General features: G+C 42.2%; 1 protein-coding gene across 1 annotated transcript in view; it reads right to left on the bottom strand.

Moving 5' to 3' along the window:
* Positions 1 to 13,167: 13,167 nt before the first annotated feature.
* TTPA (alpha tocopherol transfer protein) overlaps positions 13,168 to 21,292 on the bottom strand; it is a 44,900-nt gene continuing 36,775 nt past the window's right edge. The window contains exons 3-5 of the mRNA XM_069731405.1: positions 19,279 to 19,472; positions 18,343 to 18,453; positions 13,168 to 16,748 (exon numbers count right to left, since the gene is read on the bottom strand). Of these exons, the coding sequence (XP_069587506.1) occupies positions 16,551 to 16,748; positions 18,343 to 18,453; positions 19,279 to 19,472 (503 nt within the window). The 3' untranslated portion in view covers positions 13,168 to 16,550. The remainder of the gene's footprint in view (positions 16,749 to 18,342; positions 18,454 to 19,278; positions 19,473 to 21,292) is intronic.

Here is a 21,292-nt window from a genome sequence, read left to right on the forward strand (position 1 = left end):
TTCATGGTTCACAGGTCCTACCTCTTTGTACCGTTCGATGTCCCACATCAGCAGGCCTGAAACTTTCGAACTAGTGGGTCCAGACACAGACAAAGAGATCCGACCTCAAGTGTCTGCTCTACATACAGAGATTTCAAGCTGCCACCTCGAATCTCACCGGTTCAGCAGGTTCTCCACATGGAAGTCACTTGTTTGAGCTATAGCTTGTCTATTTCATGTAACCCAGTCCTACAAGACAGCACTTTCTAGTGATTCTGGAGGTCCATCCATCCTTACTCCTGCAATGTTACTCTCACACAGAAAACCTGTGTCCCGAAAGCTCCACTCGGAGAATTCAATGACAAAGACCTCTACAGACGACAATGGAGGCAAGTACAAAGCGTGTCCAACGTCTTCTGGAATAGATGGAGGAAACAGTATCTCTCCACTCTGCAAACCAGGACAAAGTGGCAGAAAGACCGCCCAAACATTCAATCTGGCGATGTTGTACTCGTCAAAGACAGTCAGTCACATCGGAACGAGTGGCCACTCGGCCTAGTCATTAAGACCCTTCCCAGTAAAGATGGGAAAGTAGAGGTCAGAGTGTGCAAGCTTGGAGAAAACAAACTGTTCCTCAGGCCCGTTACCGAGCTTGTATTATTATTTTTCCCAAAAGAACCTAATTGTGGCATCTGTTGACGCCAAGCGGGGAGTGTTCTGCCCATCTTAATGTGCAGAAAGTCAATTATCATGTTATTCAAGTTGTGGCCACTGGAGGTCATCAGTTGCCTACTTTTCATGTTGTTTACCAACCTTTCCCTCCTAAGAGCAATGTCTTATGGGTTAGTTCCGCCCACATTCTTCTTGTGAATACAAGCTTCAGTAGCCATTTTTCCTCAGATCTGCAGAGAGGCACACGTGCTCCTGTCTCGCTTACTTTCTTACCCCTGTCCTAACGGATCTCGGTACGTTTATAAAGGTTTAATGCATCTTATGTTTGTGTTAGTATTTAAGCCTTATGCAGCTCCTATAGTCAGATATAGTTAGGCAGATGTGCTTTGCAGCTTGCAGTTAGGTTAATGTGTACTCTGCATGTAGATAGATGCATTCTTGTATAGAATAGGGCAGTGCTGTTAGAATTACTGTGTAATGCACTCTGTATAATTCTTGCTGTAATGTCCCAGTTATTTATGTGATTGCACCCTGTATGCGCATATACTGAAATGCTGTTATTCTTTACAGTTTTTCACCAGTCATCCACTATGATCAGTCATCCACTATGATCAGTCATCCACTATGATCAGTCATCCACTATGATTATTCACTGAACATCCACTTTGTACATCAACATCATTCACTAATCGATCATCTACTATGAATACTGTCCACCATTGTTGTTCAACGTTATAGTTTTGGTTATCATCACCCTAATAAATAAGACTTAAGCATCAACACAGTCTGTTTACTGGGATGTGGATGAAGGTTTAGCCGTATGTTGGAATCCACACAGCATCCTACGTGGAGGAAGACAGAACAGTTGTGACACAACCACTGCACATAGCATTGGCGGCTGCTGCAAGCCCCGATGTGATGATCCTTGGCTAGATGAAGAGAATGGGGCATCAGACTGCGCTGCTCGCCTGTCAGGATAATGTACCAGAGAAGTCCAAGTAGATGTAATAGAGAATAGACTTTATTTCTACGCGTTTCGTGGTGATCACACCACTTCCTCAGGACAGTCTATACACATACAGGGTCTTGTATTTATAGCAAAAGAAGGCACATGGAGATGCCTCCTTTCAAAGAAAAAAAAAAACCACAAACAAAAAACACCACACCCAGTGGGTGGGGAATCTGACTTAAACACATATTCAAACATATATGTACTCCAGTCATCTAATCCGACTTACGAAAGACATCCCATGGAAGAACACTTTTGTTTTTATTTCCATGGATGTATCCGCCCTCTATTCCAGTATCCCACATGATTTGGGACTGGTGTGTTTTAAAACCTTCATAGACATTGATCCACATTTGACACCTAGATAAAAAGATTTTTTATATGAAAGCATGCAGTTCATACTCCAGAATAATTTTTTTACCTTTCAAGATACTCTATACCATCAGATACTTGGGACCGCAATGGGCTCGAAGGTGGCGCCAACTTATGCAAATTTGTTTATGGCCATCTTCGAGTCCATTTTCATATACAGCAGAATACATGCACCCAACATCATCATTTACAAACATTACATAGATGATTTATTCTTTATTTATGATAATTCAAACGATGATGGGGGTTCATTCCTCAGGAGCATTGAAGACAACACCTGGGGTTTGGGTTTCACCCCTGTAGTAAACCCTGACACAGTTGACTTCCTTGACTTCACTTATTTTCATGACCATATAAAAATTCATACAAGAACCTACTTCAAACCTGTGGATGCGAACAGTTATGTCCATTATCAAAGTGAACACTAGGCCAAATGGTTGAGGAATATTCCACTCAACCAATACAAAAAAATCAAGAGGAACTGCAATATGGATATAGATTTCATTAATCAATCAAAAGTTTTATCACATAGATTTCTTGAAAGAAGTTATCCCAAAAAATTGATCCATAGAGCCTTCTCTGAAAGCAAAAAATAGAACAGATAGACTTAATCCAATAATATAAAAACAAAAAAATCTGCATCTGATACTAAGTTCAGCTTCAATTTTATTACCACTTTTTCAGCCCAGAACAAGAGAATTCGCCTGGTTCTGAAAAAACATTGGGGCATACTTCTTACTGATCCCATATTGGGGAAGCTTCTTCCCAGCAATCCCCTGGTAACGTTTCGAAGGGCCCCAACATTGAAAAACATGTTGGCCCCCAGCCGGCTACAGAAAAAAGAGGATCTCAATCCCTCTACAAAAAAGCCCAGACAAGGCTCCTATAGATGTGGCATCCCGAGATGCCTATGCTGCTCCAGCATCATTCATGATGCAAAAACTTTTTCATCAGACAGTGGAAATTCAGATGAGTTTCAAATCAAATACCATTTGACTTGCCAATCCAGTTTTGTCATCTATGTCATTATATACGAATGTAAGAAATTATATATGGGCAGGACAACGCAACAGCTGCATAAAAGAATAAACTCACACAGATATAATATAAAAGAAGGATTTTTACAGCATGGCCTTTCCAGGCATATTGCAATATATCACAACGAAAGGATCTCCTTCAGGGTGATCCCTATTGACAATGTCCCCCTTGATAATCCTAATCGAGTCCAGACTCTCAACAGAAAAGAGATCTTCTGGATTCACAAGATGAACACTATAAATCCCCATGGACTCAACGAAACAACTGATTTGTTCAATTGAAGGGGGAGAAAGAAAAAAAAAATAATTCTCAGGGATTCTTCTTCTTTTTTTTTTTCTTTCTTTCCACTGGTATCTCTTTGATTTCACAGACTCTTGTGAAATTACCACCAAACAAAATAATCCAATCAACTCCACCCATGGCTCAATGGTTCAAAACATCAGTAGCAGGGTCCTGACAAAGAATAAATGTTTTAACACCATAGGTTCTAGCTCTCCCCCAGCTTGTAAAAGTTATTCATTTGCTTAACTACTCTTTTTAATGTGTTTTTTTTGTATTTAGATTTTTACATGTATGAGCAATGGTTTTAAGTGTTTTACTCAATTATATTTTATGATTGTTTTGTGTGTTTTATGATGTACATATATGTTTGAATATGTGTTTAACCCCTTTCTAACCTCGGACGGGATAGTACGTCCGAGGTCAGAAGCCCCGCTTTGATGCGGGCTCCGGAGGTGAGCCCGCATCAAAGCTGGGACATGTCAGCTGTTTTTAACAGCTGACATGTGCCCATAATAGGCGCGGGCAGAATCGCGATCTACCCGCACCTATTAACTAGTTAAATGCTGCTGTCAAACGTAGACAGCGGCATTTAACTACCGCATCCGGCTGGGCGGCCGGAAATGACGGCATCGCCGACCCCGTCACATGATCGGAGGTCGGCGATGCTTCTCCATTGTAACCATAGAGGTCCTTGAGACCTCTATGGTTACTGATCGCCGGTAGCTGTGAGCGCCACCCTGTGGTCAGCGCTCACAGCACACCTGATTTTCTGCTACATAGCAGCGAACATAAGATCGCTGCTATGCAGCAGAGGCGATCGCGTTGTGCCTGCTTCTAGCCTCCCATGGAGGCTATTGAAGCATGGCAAAAGTAAAAAAAAAAAAAGTTTAAAAAAATTTGAAAAAAATAAAAAAAATATAAAAATTTAAATCACCCCCCTTTCGCCCCAATCAAAATAAATCAATAAAAAAATCAAATCTACACATATTTGGTATCACAGCGTTCAGAATTGCCCGATCTATCAATTAAAAAAAGCATTAACCTGATCGCTAAACGGCGTAGCAAGAAAAAAATTCGAAATGCCAGAATTACGTTTTTTTGGTCGCCGCGACATTGCATTAAAATGCAATAACGGGCAATCAAAAGAACGTATCTGCACCAAAATGCTATCATTAAAAACGTCATCTCGGCACGCAAAAAATAAGCCCTCAACTGACTCCAGATCATGAAAAATGGAGACGCTACGAGTATCGGAAAATGGCGCAAATTTTATTTTTTTTTTTTTAAGCAAAGTTTGGAATTTTTTTTCACCACTTAGGTAAAAAATGACCTAGTCATGTTAGGTGTCTATGAACTCGTAATGACATGGAGAATCATAATGTCAGGTCAATTTTAGCATTTAGTGAACCTAGCAAAAAAGCCAAACAAAAAACAAGTGTGGGATTGCACTTTTTTTGCAATTTCACCACACTTGGAATTTTTTCCCGTTTTCTAGTACATGACATGCTAAAACCAATGATGCCATTCAAAAGTACAATGCGTCCCGCAAAAAATAAGCCCTCACATGACCAAATTGACGGAAAAATAAAAAAGTTATGGCTCTGGGAGGGGAGTGAAAAACGAACACGGAAAAATGAAAAATCCCAAGGTCATGAAGGGGTTAAGTCAGATTCCCCACCCACTGGGTGTGGTGTTTTTTGTTTGGGTTTTTTTTTTCCTTTGAAAGGAGGCGTCTCCATGTGCCTTCTTTTGCTATAAATACAAGACCCTGTATGTGTATAGACTGTCCTGAGGAAGTGGTGTGATCACCACGAAACGTGTAGAAATAAAGTCTATTCTCTATTACTTCTATTTGGACTTCTCTGGTACATTATCCTGACAGGCGAACAGCGCAATCTGATGCCCCATTCTCTTCATCTAGCCAAGGATCATTGTAGCCATGGCAACCATTATGGCATAATCGTCACCATGGCCACCATAATGACATCATCGCCATGGGAACCATTATGACATAATCGTTACCATGTCAACCTATTATTACATCATTGTAGCTGTGGCAACCCATTATAACATCATTGTCACCATGGCAACCTATTATGACATTATCGGCGCCATGGCAACCATTATGACATCATTTTCACGATGGCAACCATTATGACATCATCATAACCATGGAAACCTATTATGACATCAAGATTCCCATGGCAACCATTATGACATGGTATTAAGGGTTTGGTGAAATCCAAATCGCCATAGGCTTTGCAGCGTTCTTTGGGGTTCGGTAACTACCATAGTAAATTTATGAAAATTGTTTCCAAGATTGCCAAACCATTAACTGATATGACTAGGAAGAGGGCTGATGAAGTCAACTGGAAATCTGAGGCAGTTTGTGGCTTTAGTGAGTTGAAGAAATGCTTCTCATCTCACCATGTATTGGTTCACCCTTCAGGGCTGCCACTAGGAATTTTGGGGGCCCTACTCTACTCTAACTTATTAAACATTTGTTAAAATATACAATACAATTTAGGTATATTTTTATTTATGTTTCAATTTTTCAAATGACCACATACCACATACAAGGGACAAATACCAGACACCATATTATCACCACATAGTGACCTATAATACTATCTACAAGGAACAAATACCGCACACACCACGTGCAGACCACATATCACCACCACAATGACCGAATAATAGCACATACAAGAAGCAAATACCACCACACCATGACCAGACCACATATTACCACCACATTGTGACTGAATAGTACAATACTGATCATTACTAGAAAAAAAAATACTATCACCATAAGTTCCATTATACACAGGAGATCTGTACGTAGTATGCAGTGTCTGTGTACAGGTAATACAGTGGTCACTGGTGCCATTATACACAGGAGCTCTAAATATAGTGTCATTGTACAGGTAATACAGGGATCACCAGTGACATTATACACAGGAGCTCTGTACGTAGTATGCAGTGTCTTTGTACAGGTAATACAGTGGTCACCGGTGCCATTATACACAGGAGCTCTATGTATAGTGTCATTGTACAGGTAATGCAGGGATCACCAGTGACATTATACACAGGAGCTCTGTATATAGGTTACAGTGTACATGTAATACAGTGATCACTAGTGACATTATACACAGGAGCTCTGTATATAGAGCATAGTGTACAGATAATATAGTGATCACCAGTGACATTATACACAGGAGCTCTGTATACAGTGTATGGTGTCAGTGTACAGGTAACATACTCACTAGTCCTTCATCTTTGCGTTTCTTTTTAATCCAGCGCAGACCACCATCACTTCTTTCAGCCAGGACTCATCTCTGTATAAAATAACACAGTAATCTAGAGCACCGCTTCCAGAGCACATTCCCCACTTTTTCCCTTTCTTCTACACATCTGAATACAGACGTTCACTCACCATTAATATAGAATTGGTTATTATGCAACCCACCATTCCAAATATAAATTATAATCCGCCACTGTGCCCCCACTATCTGTACATAACCACTTTCCCCATTTAATATATCAATTAATTAACACCTGTACTCTTTCCCCAAACTTATTTCCAGTCACTTTATCCTCAACGACCCCACTATGTACTTCCCGCTCTAACCCTTGCCCCGATTCATTATAGTTACATGCCCCTTCTGCCTCAATTGCCATGTCTTCTCTCTCTCCAACCCTCTATTCATAATCAACTGTTCTTCCCCACCCTCAAAATTCAATATTTGCTCTCCCCACCTTCAATACACCATTTGCTCTCCACACCCCCACCTTCAATTGCTGTCCCCCGTCCCTCACACTCACTTGATGTGCAGTTCCCATCACCTCCACTTCATCATTTGCAGTCCACCTTACTTCATCGTTTAGTCCCCTATCCCCCTTCACTTCATCTGCAGTCCCCCTTATTTCATCATTAGCAGCCCCCTATCATTTCATCATGTGTAGTACCCCCTCAAATACAATTCATCATCTGCAGTCTCCATCACTTCAACATCATCATTTGCAGTCCCCATAAACCCACTTCATCATTTGCAGTCCCCATCATTTGCAATCCCCATCGCTCCCACCTCATTTCCAGTCCCCATCACCCCTGCATCATTTGCAATCCCCATCACCCGCACATCATCATTTGCAGTCCCCATCACCCCCGGATCATCAGTTGCAGTCCCCATCACCCCCACATCATCATTTGCAGTCCCCATCACCCCCAAATCATTTGCAGTCCCCATCACCCCCACATCATCATTTGCAGTCCCCTATCCCCCTTTCACTTCATCTGCAGTCCCCCTTACTTCATCATTTGCAGCCCCCTATCATTTCATCATGTGCAGTACCCCCTCAAACACACTTCATCAATTGCAGCCCCCTATCATTTCATCATGTGCAGTACCCCCTCAAACACACTTCATCATTTGCAGCCCCATCATTTCATCATGTGCAGTACCCCCTCAAACACACTTCCTCATTTGCAGCCCCCTATCATTTCATCATGTGCAGTACCCCGTCAAACACACTTCATCATTTGCAGTCTCACTCCCCCCCCACCTCACCCATTTAAAAAAACAAAAATGTTTTTTATACTTACCTCAGTTCCCGGGGCATCTAGTGTTGTCAGCAGTGAAGCAGCAGCTAGAATGTATGGGCTGCTGAGAGGACCTGACAGGAGCCCCAACATTCTAGCACATTCACTACTGAGACTGCTAGAATGTATGGGCTGTAGTCAGGGGTGGATTAAGGGTAGCCAGGGCCCCGGGCTGTTCACACACTGTGGGCCCCCCCGGTCATGTGACGGGGGTCATGTGACGGGGGTCATGTGACGGGGGTCATGTGACGGGGGTCATGATATACCTGAACCAGATTATTCCAGAAAAATGGCCAGGCCCTACTCTGCTGTAACCTATTAAATATTTGTTAAAATCTGCAATACAATTTAGGTATATCTTGACCAATAATATCACATACAAGGAACAAATACCACCGCACCATGACCAGACCACAAATTACAACCACAGTGATCGAAAAATATCACATACAAGGAACAAATACCACAACACCATGTCAAGACCACATATTACAACTTGGTGACCAAATAGCACATGCAAGGGACAAATACCACCGCACCTTGTCAAGACCACATATTACCACTTGGTGACCAAATAGCACATACAAGGGACAAATACCACAACACCATTTCCAGACCACATATTACCACCACATAGTGACTGAATACTACAATACTGATCAGTAATAAAAAAAAACAAAACACAATACTATCACCATAAGTGCCAGTATTCACAGGAGATCTGTACTTAGTATGCAGTGTCTGTGTAGAGGTAATACAGAGATCACTGGTGGTATTATACACATGAGCTCTGTATATAATGTATAGGTAATACAGTGATCACTGGTGACATTGTACACAGGACCTCTGTATATAGTATACAGTGTATAGTGTCAGTGTATAGGTAACACTGACTCACCAGTGACGTCTCTAGGTGAAGTCCTTCATCTTTCATCCAGCACAGACCGCCATCATTTCTTCCAGCCAGGACTCATTTCTGCAGGAAATAACACAGTTATCTCGAGCTCCGCTTGCAGAACACATTACTTAATTTTTCACAACTTCTACATTACACCACATGAAGATAAAAAGGCGATATAGTGTCACTCTGCAAAGTAACAGGACCACCCCCCCATTTAAAACAGCATACTCAAAAAATAAAATAAATACATCACTGCAGTAATAATATCCCTTAATTAGCCCCTATGGTAATAATATTCCCCATCCTGGCCCCGTGTGTCTCATTCCTGGCTCCAGCCATATGTTCTCCCATCCTGCACTCATGAGTATCCATTCTACACCATATGATCTCCCGATCCTGCCCCATCTGTCTCCATCGTATCCATCCTGCCCCATGATCCAATCCTGCCCCATGTCTCCAATCATGCCCCATGTCTACATTCTGCCCATGCCTCCAGTCCTGCCCCCAGTGTGTCCAGCAATCTGCCCCAGTGTGTCCAGCATATTACTCCCAGTGTGTCCAGCAATCTGCCCCAGTATGTCCAGCATATTGCCCCCAGTGTGTCCAGCAATCTGCCCCAGTGTGTCCAGCATATTACCACCAGTGTGTCCAGCAATCTGGCCCAGTGTCTCCAGCATTGCCCCAGTGTGTCCAGCAATCATCTGCCCCAGTGTGTCCAGCATATTACCCCCAATGTGTCCAGCAAGCTGCCCCAGTGTCTCCAGCATTGCCCCAGTGTCTCCAGCAATCTGCCCCACTGTCTCCAGCAATCTGCCCCACTGTCTCCAGCAATCTGCCCCACTGTCTCCAGCATTGCCCCACTGTCTCCAGCATTGCCCCACTGTGTCCAGCATTGCCCCACTGTCTCCAGCAATCTGCCCTACTGTCTCCAGCATTGCCCCCAGTGTGTCCTCCAATCTGCCCCAGTGTCTCCAGCATTGCCCCCCAGTGTGTCCTCCAATCTGCCCCAGTGTCTCCAGCATTGCCCACCAGTGTGTCCTCCAGCATTGCCCCCCAGTGTGTCCTCCAGCAATCTGCCCCACTGTCTCCAGCATTGCCCCCAGTGTCCTCCAGCATTGCCCCCCAGTGTGTCCTCCAGCATTGCCCCCCAGTGTGTCCTCCAGCATTGCCCCCCAGTGTGTCCTCCAGCATTGCCCCCAGTGTGTCCTCCAGCATTGCCCCCCAGTGTGTCCTCCAGCATTGCCCCCCAGTGTGTCCTCCAGCAATCTACCCCAGTGTCTCCAGCATTGCCCCACTGTCTCCAGCAATCTGCCCCACTGTCTCCAGCAATCTGCCCCACTGTCTCCAGCAATCTGCCCCACTGTCTCCAGCATTGCCCCACTGTCTCCAGCAATCTGCCCCACTGTCTCCAGCAATCTGCCCCACTGTCTCCAGCATTGCCCCCAGTGTGTCCTCCAGCATTGCCCCCCAGTGTGTCCTCCAGCATTGCCCCCCAGTGTGTCCTCAGCATTGCCCCCCAGTGTGTCCTCCAGCATTGCCCTCAGTGTGTCCTCCAGCATTGTCCCCCAGTGTGTCCACTGATAACTGATCCAAAAAAAAACAAACAAAAAAAAACAAACAAGCAGTCTCCTCACCTGTCCGCGTTCTCCAGGCGGCGAGCTCCCTGCAGCAGCGCACACTCGCCGGCGACTGACATTGACGTCAGACGCCGGCGACGTGTGCGCTGCGGCCGACTTCAGCTGCCAGCCTCCGATTGGCTGGCGGCTGTTGTTGTTAACTATTGATGTGCGGGCGCGCGCCCGCACGTCAATAGGAAACCGCCGCAGCGCCGGAAAGGGCCCGGTGAGCAGATGAGAAGGGGCCCAATGCGGGCCCCCTCTCTCTGCCCACCGGGTCCGGGGGGCACATAAACCCCGCCCGGCGGGCAGTCACAGACGATTAGCGGAGGGTCAATCTGTGCGGTAGCCCAGGGCCCCCCCAGACCACTGGGCCCTGGGCTACCGCCCATATTGACCCTCTGATAATCCGCCCCTGGCTGTAGTCAGGACCTGCAGGGAGCTCATACATTCTAGCTACAGCCGAGCAGGAGCTGCGCAGCTAGGTGAGACGGCCGTGTACAGCTCCAAGAAGGCTCCCGGGCCCCAGCACCGACGTGTGTGCACTAAAATACTGTGCAGTGTGGCGCAATGGAGCCCGATCAGTAGAAGCACAACAGTGGGGCCCCGAATCTGCGGGCCCCTCTGTGTACTGCTGCTGATCGGGCCCCATACAGAAGTAAGGGCAGTAATGCCCTGATGGCGGCCCTGATTATGACTTCTGAAGAGTTCAATTTTGGTCTCATTTGACTAGACTATATTCTCGCGTTGTTTCACAGGCTTGTCTAAATGTTATTGAGCAAACTTTAAACATGCTTGAACATGCTTTTTGTTCAGCAGTGGAGTTTTGCGTGGTGTGAGTGTATACCAGCCATGGAGGTTGAGTGCATTACTCATTGTTTTCATTGAAACAATTGTACCTGCTGACCTGCTTATTCCAGATCTTTCTGTAGCTCTCCACAGGTAGTCCTTGGCTCTTGGACAACTCCCCTGTCTGAAATCTTGCAGAACTTTCAGTAGTTTAGAAATTCCTTTGTAACCAATGCCATTAGCATGTTTTGTAAAGGTCTTGAGACAGCTCACTGGTTTTACCCATCATGAGATGTTTATTGTTGGCACCTTGGTATTGAGACACCTTTTTAAAAGCCATCCATTGAACCAGCTGATATTATTCTTCACTAAGTGGCAAGATTGCTTTCTAATGACTGATAGATTTCAGCTGGTGTCATGACTTCCCATAGCTTTTTGCACTTATTTCTTCATGTATTCAATACATTTTCTCTGTCATTTCTCATTATTAGGCTATGTGCACACGTTGCGGATTCTCTGCGGATCCGCAGCGTTTTTTGAGGTGCAGAAACGCTGCAGATCCGCAATTGATTTACAGTACAATGTAAATTAATGAGAAAAAAAAATGCTGTGCACACTTTGCGGAAAATCCGATGCGGAAACGCTGCATTTTAAAAGTAGCATGTCACTACTTTTTTGTGAATCTGCAGCATTTTTGTACCCATTCCAGGGGTAAAAAACGCACCAGATCCGCAAGAAAACCGCAGCAAAAACGCACCAAAAACGCTGCAGAACCGCACAAAAAACGCGACAAATCCGCAGGTGCGTTTTCTGCCAGGAGAGGCAGAATCCGCACCAGAAGGGTGGGACACGCTACAGCGCTTTGCCTCTGCAACTGATGTTGCCACATACCCCGGCGCTTTATCCTCCCTGTGTGATTGGTGTTCCATATCTCAGATCATACCTATTGCAGCAGATTATACCTATTGCAGCAGGCTGTTATGTAACCTATATAATCTGTGGACGCTCCTTATACCTTCTTACATTGCTTCTACATCCAGTTCACACTAAAGAATTGTCTGATGAAGGTCCTTTGCCGGACCGAAAACATTTATTCGTCAATTTTGTCTGGATGCATTAATAATAAAAAGAAGCAAAATAATTTTTCTCACTACTGAGTGCCAAGTTTTTTCTATTATGTCAATATAAATCATGTATGGTAGGTGGAATGCTGCGATATGGATTTAGTGTCAGGTCCCAGCATCCTCAGTGTATAGTACGTGCAGTTTCAATACTTATCAAATGTACATTAGTTAGCAGTGGTCAGATGGAAGGAAGTATAAATGGAGGATCTGACTTCACAAGGTTAGTTTGTGACCTTGAAAAACACAGATCTGCATAGGAACTGTATATACATGTAGATTATAAATCAAGAATATATTAAAATGTAGCCAAGGTGGACTAAACCTTTCCAATCAGGTCATATCAGCAGTTATAGTCTACAGTTTTTAGGCTCTATTCACACATGTTGCCTCCATTACTAACAACATTATAACAGCTCTTATCACATATTATAATTGAGCTTTGGAGTCTTGTTTGTATTTTATTTATGAAAGTGTTAAATATTCTCAAATGATAAAATCTTTATTCATTCATTCTATAAAATACAGTATTTCTACATTTAAAAATTACAGGCACAGTGGTAAATGATGTACGATAACAAATTTTATTGTGGTACCGTGTTAGCCAGAAAAATCGATGTGAATACTTTTCTGCCCAATGATGACAGAAGTATTCTGGGAGTGATACCTTTATTGGCTAACCAGAAAATAATATGTTTGCAAGCTTTCAGAGCACAGAGGCTCCTTCTTGCCTGAAGAAGGAGCCTCTGTGCTCTGAACGCTTGCAAACATTATTTTCTGGTTAGCCAATAAAGGTATCACTCCCAGAATACTTCTGTCATCATTGGGCAGAAAAATATTCACAGGCACAATGGTAAAAACAAATAGCAAATTGTATGATTTGCTAACTCACTTGTTTAAGTAAACCTTGGCGAAGTGGTCCCCAACCTTTTGTGCCTTAAAAGCTAAATTGAACCTTGAATAATTCAATAAAATTGGAGGTGATGCATATTAAACATGAATGTGTAAGAAATCATAAAATATTGGCATGTAGTGGTGTTAAATATTGGCATGTAGGTTTTATACCTTTCAAACTGAGACTTTTTGAATGGCTAAGGAGTTAACATATGTCTGTATCATATTGTAAGAATGGGTAATGTATCAGCAATAGTACATATCAGCAGAGTTCTCCGATGATGGCAAGCAAAACAGTTGGAGGTCGCTAGCCATGTGTGACTCTCAACCCCCTGATTAGGGACCACTCCCTTACAAGGTGCTTTACTTTATTAGGCACTTTCACAGCTCATCATGTGATAATTATTTTTTATATATATTTTCGTGTACATATCATTTACTGGTCCTATCACTGACTAAGCGATACCCTGTTTGTTCTCTATGTCATATTTCTGTACAACTTGTGTGACTGAAACCATTGTAAACCAAAGTATGCTTTGTAAATGCACAAAAATGAGGTCATGATCCAATTCTCTATATACGTAGATAATTACACCCTCAGGGATACTAAAGTATCTTGAGAGGCTTACATCAAACATGCCAACATCTATAGAGGCTTTTATGTTGTTATGGTCTGAAGTAGATAACGAAACTCTTTTTGTATTTTGGCACATAAAAAGTATGATTTTGGGTGCAAGAAATGAAAACTAATTTTAATTCTTACCTATAGTATCCTTTAAAATTACCAAATATATTTGTTCTAAAAAACATGTGACAAAACAGTCAAGAATTGTACAGCTCCCTCAGGAGTTGTCACCCGTTCAGTTAATAATTCTGCCTGGTTATATAAGAGCAGTTTATTTCACTATTTAGCCAGGCAGATTTGCCATTTAAGAGTAAAGGGCAGGATAGATTATAGGAAGGTTAAAAAGTGCAATTTCCCTCCATCCCTTTCCAGCAGCTCACAATTATCGTAATATTTCATTATTAAGGGTTGGAGGGCTCTTCTTCTTTTCACACCACCATCACATATTTGCCATAGGGTAGGAATATCACCAACCAGGATCTGCTCCGTCGAGAGTATCCATATTGGTTGTCGCTTACCCGGAATCAGATATGATGTCTTGTGTTATATTTTAGAGGATAGTGCTCATTAAACCCCAATTATCATGAGGTTCAGGTAGACTTCCCACCCTGAATAATTCACGCTGCTTACTTCCATTGCTCAAAAACGCAGCGTTTTTCCAGTTCCATCAAAGTGGATGGGATTTATAGAAATCTCCTGCATACACTGTGCTTTTTTTACGCAGAGTAAACTGACCTGAGTCTTTTTTGTGTGCGTTTTGGAAATCCATAACACGTCAATCTCTCTTACAAGTACGTTGAGTTTTCGGTGTGGATTTTCCCAAAGTGTTTCATTAGAGGCAGAAAATCCACAGGTAAAAACGCATGAGTTTAGTACGTTTCTGCTATACAACAGCACTAAAAAAGCATGTAATCCGTACATGACTGTATTAATAAAATATTGTCAAAGTCAAACAAAAGGAAGTATCAAAAACAAAGCAACTTTGTTTAAGGCCGGTTTCACACGTCCAGATAATTCCGGTACCGGAGAAATCGGTACCGGAGTTATCCGTGTCTGTGTGCTCACGTGGCACATCAGTGTGGCAGCCGTGTGCCGACTGAGGACCACACGGACCGTGCAGGAGACAGCGCTACAGTTAAGCCCTGTCCCCTGCTTTTGGTGCTGGAGCCGGCATTCATTCCTTCTCCCCAGCAGCGTTCGCTGGAGAGAAGGCATGAAAAATCAAGTTTTTTTTTTTTGTTTAAAATAAAAGTTTGGGGGTCACCTCCCGCCTCCCATCCCCCGTGCACCCGCCCGCTTGCAGAGAAATACTCACCCAGCTCCTATGCGCATATTCATCACTGTAATGAGCGATACCACGTGACCGCTCACACAAGACAGGCTGCCGGCGCTGAGAGCAGACATCGCAGGAGCTGGGTGAGTATTTCTCGACAAGCGGGTGGGCACACGGGGGATGGGAGGCGGGAGGTGACCCCCAAACTTTATTTTAAACAAAAAAAAACTTCATTTTTCTTCTCTTCTCTCCTGCAGGTGAGAAGAGATGAATACCGCCTTCAGCACCACACGCAGGGGGGACAGCGCTTACTGTAGTGCTGTCTCTCCTACCGCGGTACGTGCACACGGAGGAAGAGTGCACACTGTTCTCCGTGTGCAAGTGTGCAGGATGCTTTGCGGACCGTGCTGCCGGAGAAAAGCGGACATGTCTCCGTGTTTTCAACACGGACACACGGTCCGTGAAAACACGGAGACATGTGCATAGACCCATTCATTTGAATGGGTCTACGTGTGTCAGTGTCTCCAGTACGTGAGAAAACTGTCAGTACACGTACCGGAGACACTGACGTGTGAAAGAGGCCTAAAACATGACAGACTTAAATTAGACCAAAAGCGTATTGTCAAAAATGTGATAAAAATGCATGTAAAAAACGAAATAGAAAAGTAGAAGAATTAAAAAAAGAAACGCTGCACAAAATTTGCAGCACCATAAATTAGATTGTAACTTCATTTCAGATTTCACAAAATCCGATTAAAATTGAGATGATTTAGTGGCACAGAATAAGCACCTATCAAATGCAAAATAAAAAAACAACACAGAAATGTTATAAGGAAACGAAAAGGCATCTACACAATACAAATGTTTTCACATTAGGATCCGATTACCACTAGTAAAAATATGCTTCTATGCCTGGTTTCCACAGTGGAATGTTATACGTGACACCTTGGCTTCATGTGACAGAAACGTCCAGACCTGGACACATGAAACCATGTGAATGTATCATTACTCTTCTTAGGCCACGTTCACACGTTCAGTATTTGGTCAGGAAAGATATGTATCTTGGTTCCGTGTTAGCCAGTGGCTAGAAAAATATTTCGAATTTAGAGTCCTCAGTGGTTGATACCTTTTAATTTTGTTACCATCTTTTCAGTATTCGGTCAGTATTTTACATCAGTAGTTGTAAGCCAAAACCAGAAGTGGTGATGTATTTCTATTATACCGTAGTTTTCCACTGATTGTTCCACTCCTGGTTTTGGCTTACAAAGACTAATGTAAAATACTGAACATGTGAATGTGGCCTTACAGAGTAAAGCACCGGAATTCTCCACTATTCTGGAATCTTTACTGAAACATCCATGAATTGTGTTTCCATTTCAAGTATGAGGAAGAGCGAGAGACTCTACAGTCTCAGATATACTGAGCAGGTAGTCTTCACAGTTCATGATGTGGTCAGTCCACTCCTTACAAAGGTCATTCATTGATGGTCCCGTGCCTCCATACTCTGGGGGGAGGATATTCTCTGTAAAATGTTGATGAAGAGTTGGTATGTAATTGCTACCATGCAAATGGACCTAAAAGAACATAAGAAAGGATATTACAATGACAATATATTTTTCATATCTACTCTTAGTGTGAGATCAGATGTGGCCGATATTTCCTCTTGCAGATTTTCTCAGCAAATCAGTAGCAAAATCTGCACTTGGGACTCAGTTTGCTCTTTGTCTAACTACAAACTTGTTATCTACAAGATTCCAACCTCTTGTACCTTGTGACCCACAGTTGGTCTCCAAGTCCCAGGAGATTCCCGCTTTGTAGTGGTTACCTACAATATGTAATCATAGATTTGCCGAATTAAATTTAATGGTTTAAAAATGGGTGGGAAAATGAAAAATATAGGAAGTATCAATTTTCAAAAGGTCCCAGTTACCCAACAGATGCTCTACTAGGTCTGCTGAAATTTGCCGGTCAGGCCATCTGTTCTTATTTGAGTATGGGCATGGGGACAATGATCACCAGAAAAAAAGTTGGGGATCATCACCTAATGTAAACCCACCCAGCAATCAAATAAATGTGCAAACACTCTTTTATTTTATACTGCCCAAAAATGATCACTGGTCCAGATATGCTGTTGACAATAATGAAAGTGAGGTGGAAGCATGCCACAATAGCATCCATAAGGGTATGTGCACGTGAGGCAGTCCAAAAACAGTGAGTTATTCAAGAGAAAACCACTTTAGAAAATGCACTTTTTTGTGGATTTTTTTTTGGCCAGAATAGTTTTTTGTTAGTGTTCTGCTAACATTTTCCTCAATCTTTTTCTATGTTTTGTAAGCATTTTTTTTAGCATATTTCTCACTTTTTTAAAAAATTTGATTAAGCAATTAGTAGAACGCAAGCATTGTATGGAGCAAAAACAGCTCCAAAATGCTTAAAAAAACGCTCAAAGAAATGCTCAGGTATGTTTTTGGCATTTATGTGGTCTTCCCATTGACTTCTATTGTAACGTATGGAGCAGCTTCATTGCTGAAAATGCCTGCCGAAATGGTAAGTTAGGGTATGTGCATAGGTTAAGTATTTGCAGCAGAAATTTCTACACCATTTCTGAATCTCTTGGTAGGAAAAACGCTGCGTAATATACACAATATGCACGTTAGTACCAAATATTTGTTGCATTTTTATTTGTGTATTTTACATGCGTTTTTGTTACAGATATTTCCTCACTCATTAGTACATATGACATCTGCAGCAAAAACTGACTTAAATCTGCTGCAAATTTGCAAGGAAAAAATAAGCAACGTGTGCATGAGACTTCAGAAATCTTATTCACTTTTCTGGTGCTAGGATATAAAGTTTTCTGACAAATCTGCATGGAAAAAAACACAACAAAAACACACGTGCGGAGTACTTTTTTTTTTTTTTCATTTTTAACGTTTCGCTTTTTTTTTGAAAACCTGAAGATATTTAAAAACAATAACAATGAGACTATGACCAGGAAGTCGCTTTTAAAGAAAATCAATAGGAAGAGTCCTTCAAACATTTTTTTGATTGGCGCCGCACCAAAAGACTCCTCAAAAAACTGTGCACATAACCTAAGTGTCAGCAACAGTGTCCTCAGACTAGTGTCCGCCATACGGTATCCCTGCTGGGCCATTCCAGCTCACTCACCCTTTCCTTGATCTTTTCAGGAAGAAATGGCTTGATTAATGAGTATACAGGGTAGAAGAAGAGAGGCTCGTTTAGAAGATGTATCCCTCGGACTTTAAGTGGGAAAGAGTCCTGACGGAATAAACAGATCACACAATGTTAATACTTTGTCAGCATATGCCGGTTTTCACAAGACATACTCATTTTCCCTTGTACAGTTTTCCTGCACCAATTTTCTGTCACTTAAATACTCAGTTTTCAGTCTTTCACTCTTTTGTGACATTTCTTTTATTATTTTCTGTACTAACTCAGATTGCACGGCCACAAGGACAATGAGGTCATGATATTTTTGCTGTATTTCTGTGATTTTACTGCAACTCACGTTCACTCAAATGTCACCCCACCCCAGGTGACCCTAGCTTTTATCATCAGAAACTTTAAATGGACCACCAAAAGTTATATCATTTTCAGAATAGCCAGTATTTTTAGGTGTGTGAATGAAACATAAACCTAAAGACTACTCCTAGGCAGTGCGGAATAGGGCAGTACATAACAGTAGCATATATACCCATTACAGCACCATCTGCTGCACCAAAAGTCACCGTTGTAAATGTAGGTATGCCAGTGCACGGCTGGGCATATCAGCACACTTGCAGTAAATGGCTCCTCTATGCTTCTCCAAACCAGCGCCGTCCGATTCTTGACTGACAGTGGTGACCGAGACTTTACAGCATAACGTTACCTCCACGGTTCATCAAGAAGCAAGGAGTGACGCCAACAGGACTAAGCCCTAGACTGCAAGTGCACTGATGTGTGCACTTCCGAACCTAATTTTAAAAAATAAAATGCAAGTTTTGGTTTCTACAGTGACATTCACTCCCTATGCGAATGTCTATACGTCTATATTGTCTTTCTGTGTTCCTTATAAAACTTTCTATTTTCCCATTTGCCACCTACGGTCATGACTGCGGCGATCCTTTTGGCAATAGTTGGGGTGATCTGAAATGCGTGAACTATTCTCCATCCCTCTAGATCGAATATAGCCTTTATGCCGTTCCTCTGAGTCTCTGCTTCTTGTACGATAAGCTCAGATGTTATGAGGCTCACCCGAAATACCTCATATGCTGTAAACTGCTTTGGGTCCCATTTTTCTTCAAAAGATTAAAAAAAAAGGTTATAAACAGAAGTTCCTTTCGTAAACAGTAATATATTTCTGGGAGGGTACAATGCTATTGTGTATGGGGTACTGTACATTAAAAGTCAGGAATCACACAAAACTTAGGGATGTCTTGGGGGTATGTTCACATGTGGTGTTTTTGCTGCATTTTTCATGCATGCAGCATTTTACAGTATCAGCATAATCAATAAGATTTGTGAAATCTCATGCACAAGCTCAGTTTTTTCTGCGCGAATTCTGAGCCCTGCTACGTTTTTACCAAGACACAGTATGGTAATTCTTTCAGCGATTTTGTAGCACATTTTACTCATTCAATGGGTAAAAAACATAAGAAAAAAACACACAAAAAAACAACACAAACGCGCCCATTGTATTATGCATTTTTCCCGACATCACTCCAATGGTTATTGGTGCAGGAAAACTGCTGCAAAAATGCGAAGTGCGAACATACACTTATAATTCTCATATTTTGACTATTCTATAGGATGAAGTACGCTACCTCTTAAAATACTCAGCTGATACAAAACTTCTTTTTAAAAGGGAACCTGTCTGAAACTTTAACCCCCCAAAATCATTTGTATGACTGTGTAGCCCTTTAAAACATAGGCCAATTGATACCTTTTATTGCCCAAACAATTGTTCCAGCAGGGAGAAATCTCAATTTGTAGTGTTGTCTGGAAGTGCACAGGGGCGTGACGATGCTCTTCTAGCTACTCAGCCTCATGCTTTATTTCTTACCTAGCAGCACTCTCCCCTGTGTGCTGGCCATATACCAGAGCATCTGATCTCTCAAGCAGCCAGGGAAGGGTGCTGCTAGGTAGGAAATACAGTATGAGACTAAAAAGATAGAAGTGTATCATCACGCCCCAATGCACGTTCAGACTCACCTTCAAAACACAATTTCTTGCAGCTGGAGCATTGTTCTGGGGTCATTGCTTTGGGGTCACAATCATATTAATGGTGTTTGGGGGGAGGGTAAATGTTTCTGACAGGTTTCCTTTAAATAGATAATATGAAGTGTCCAGTTCATTTCTAAGACAAGATCTCCAGCATCTGAGGAGCTGATTATAGCCTCCACTCAGTGCCTGCCATAAAGTAGTGCAAGCTACAAAGCCTCCCAAATACTTCCAGGTCAAATACCCCATATAATTACAATTACCACATACAATTAGGTCCAGAAATATTTGGACAGTGACACAAGTTTTTGGCATTTTACCTGTTTACCAAAACATATTCAAAATACAGTTATATCATCAATATGGGCTTAAAGTGCTGACTCTCAGCTTTAATTTGAGGTTATTCACATCTTAATAGGAGTAAGAGTTTAGAAATTACAGTTCTCTATTATGTAGCTGCCTCTTTTTAAAGGGGCTAAAAGTTAATTGGACAATTATCTCAAAACCTCTTTAATGTAAGTCCGCAAGGACAGGGTCGTCTCCCCTCTGTACCAGTCTGTCACTGTAAACTTGTTTACTGTAAACGATATCTATAACTCTGTATGTAACCCCTTTCTCATGTACAGCACCATGGAATTAATGGTGCTATATAAATAAATAAATAAATAAATAATAATAATGGGCTGCATGGGCTATTCCATTGTTATTCCATCATCAATTAAGAAGGTAAAAGTTCTGGAGCTGATTCCAGCTGTAGCATTTGCATCTGGAAGCTGTTCCTGTGAACCCACAAAATGTGGTCAAAGAAGATCTCAACGGAAAAAAAACAAACCATCATTAGGCTGAAAAATGAGGAAATCAATCAGAGAGTTAACAGAAATGTGAGCAGTAATCAAAT

The sequence above is a fragment of the Ranitomeya imitator genome, chromosome 6, assembly GCF_032444005.1.
Source record: "Ranitomeya imitator isolate aRanImi1 chromosome 6, aRanImi1.pri, whole genome shotgun sequence".
NCBI classification, from domain to species: Eukaryota; Metazoa; Chordata; class Amphibia; order Anura; family Dendrobatidae; genus Ranitomeya; species Ranitomeya imitator.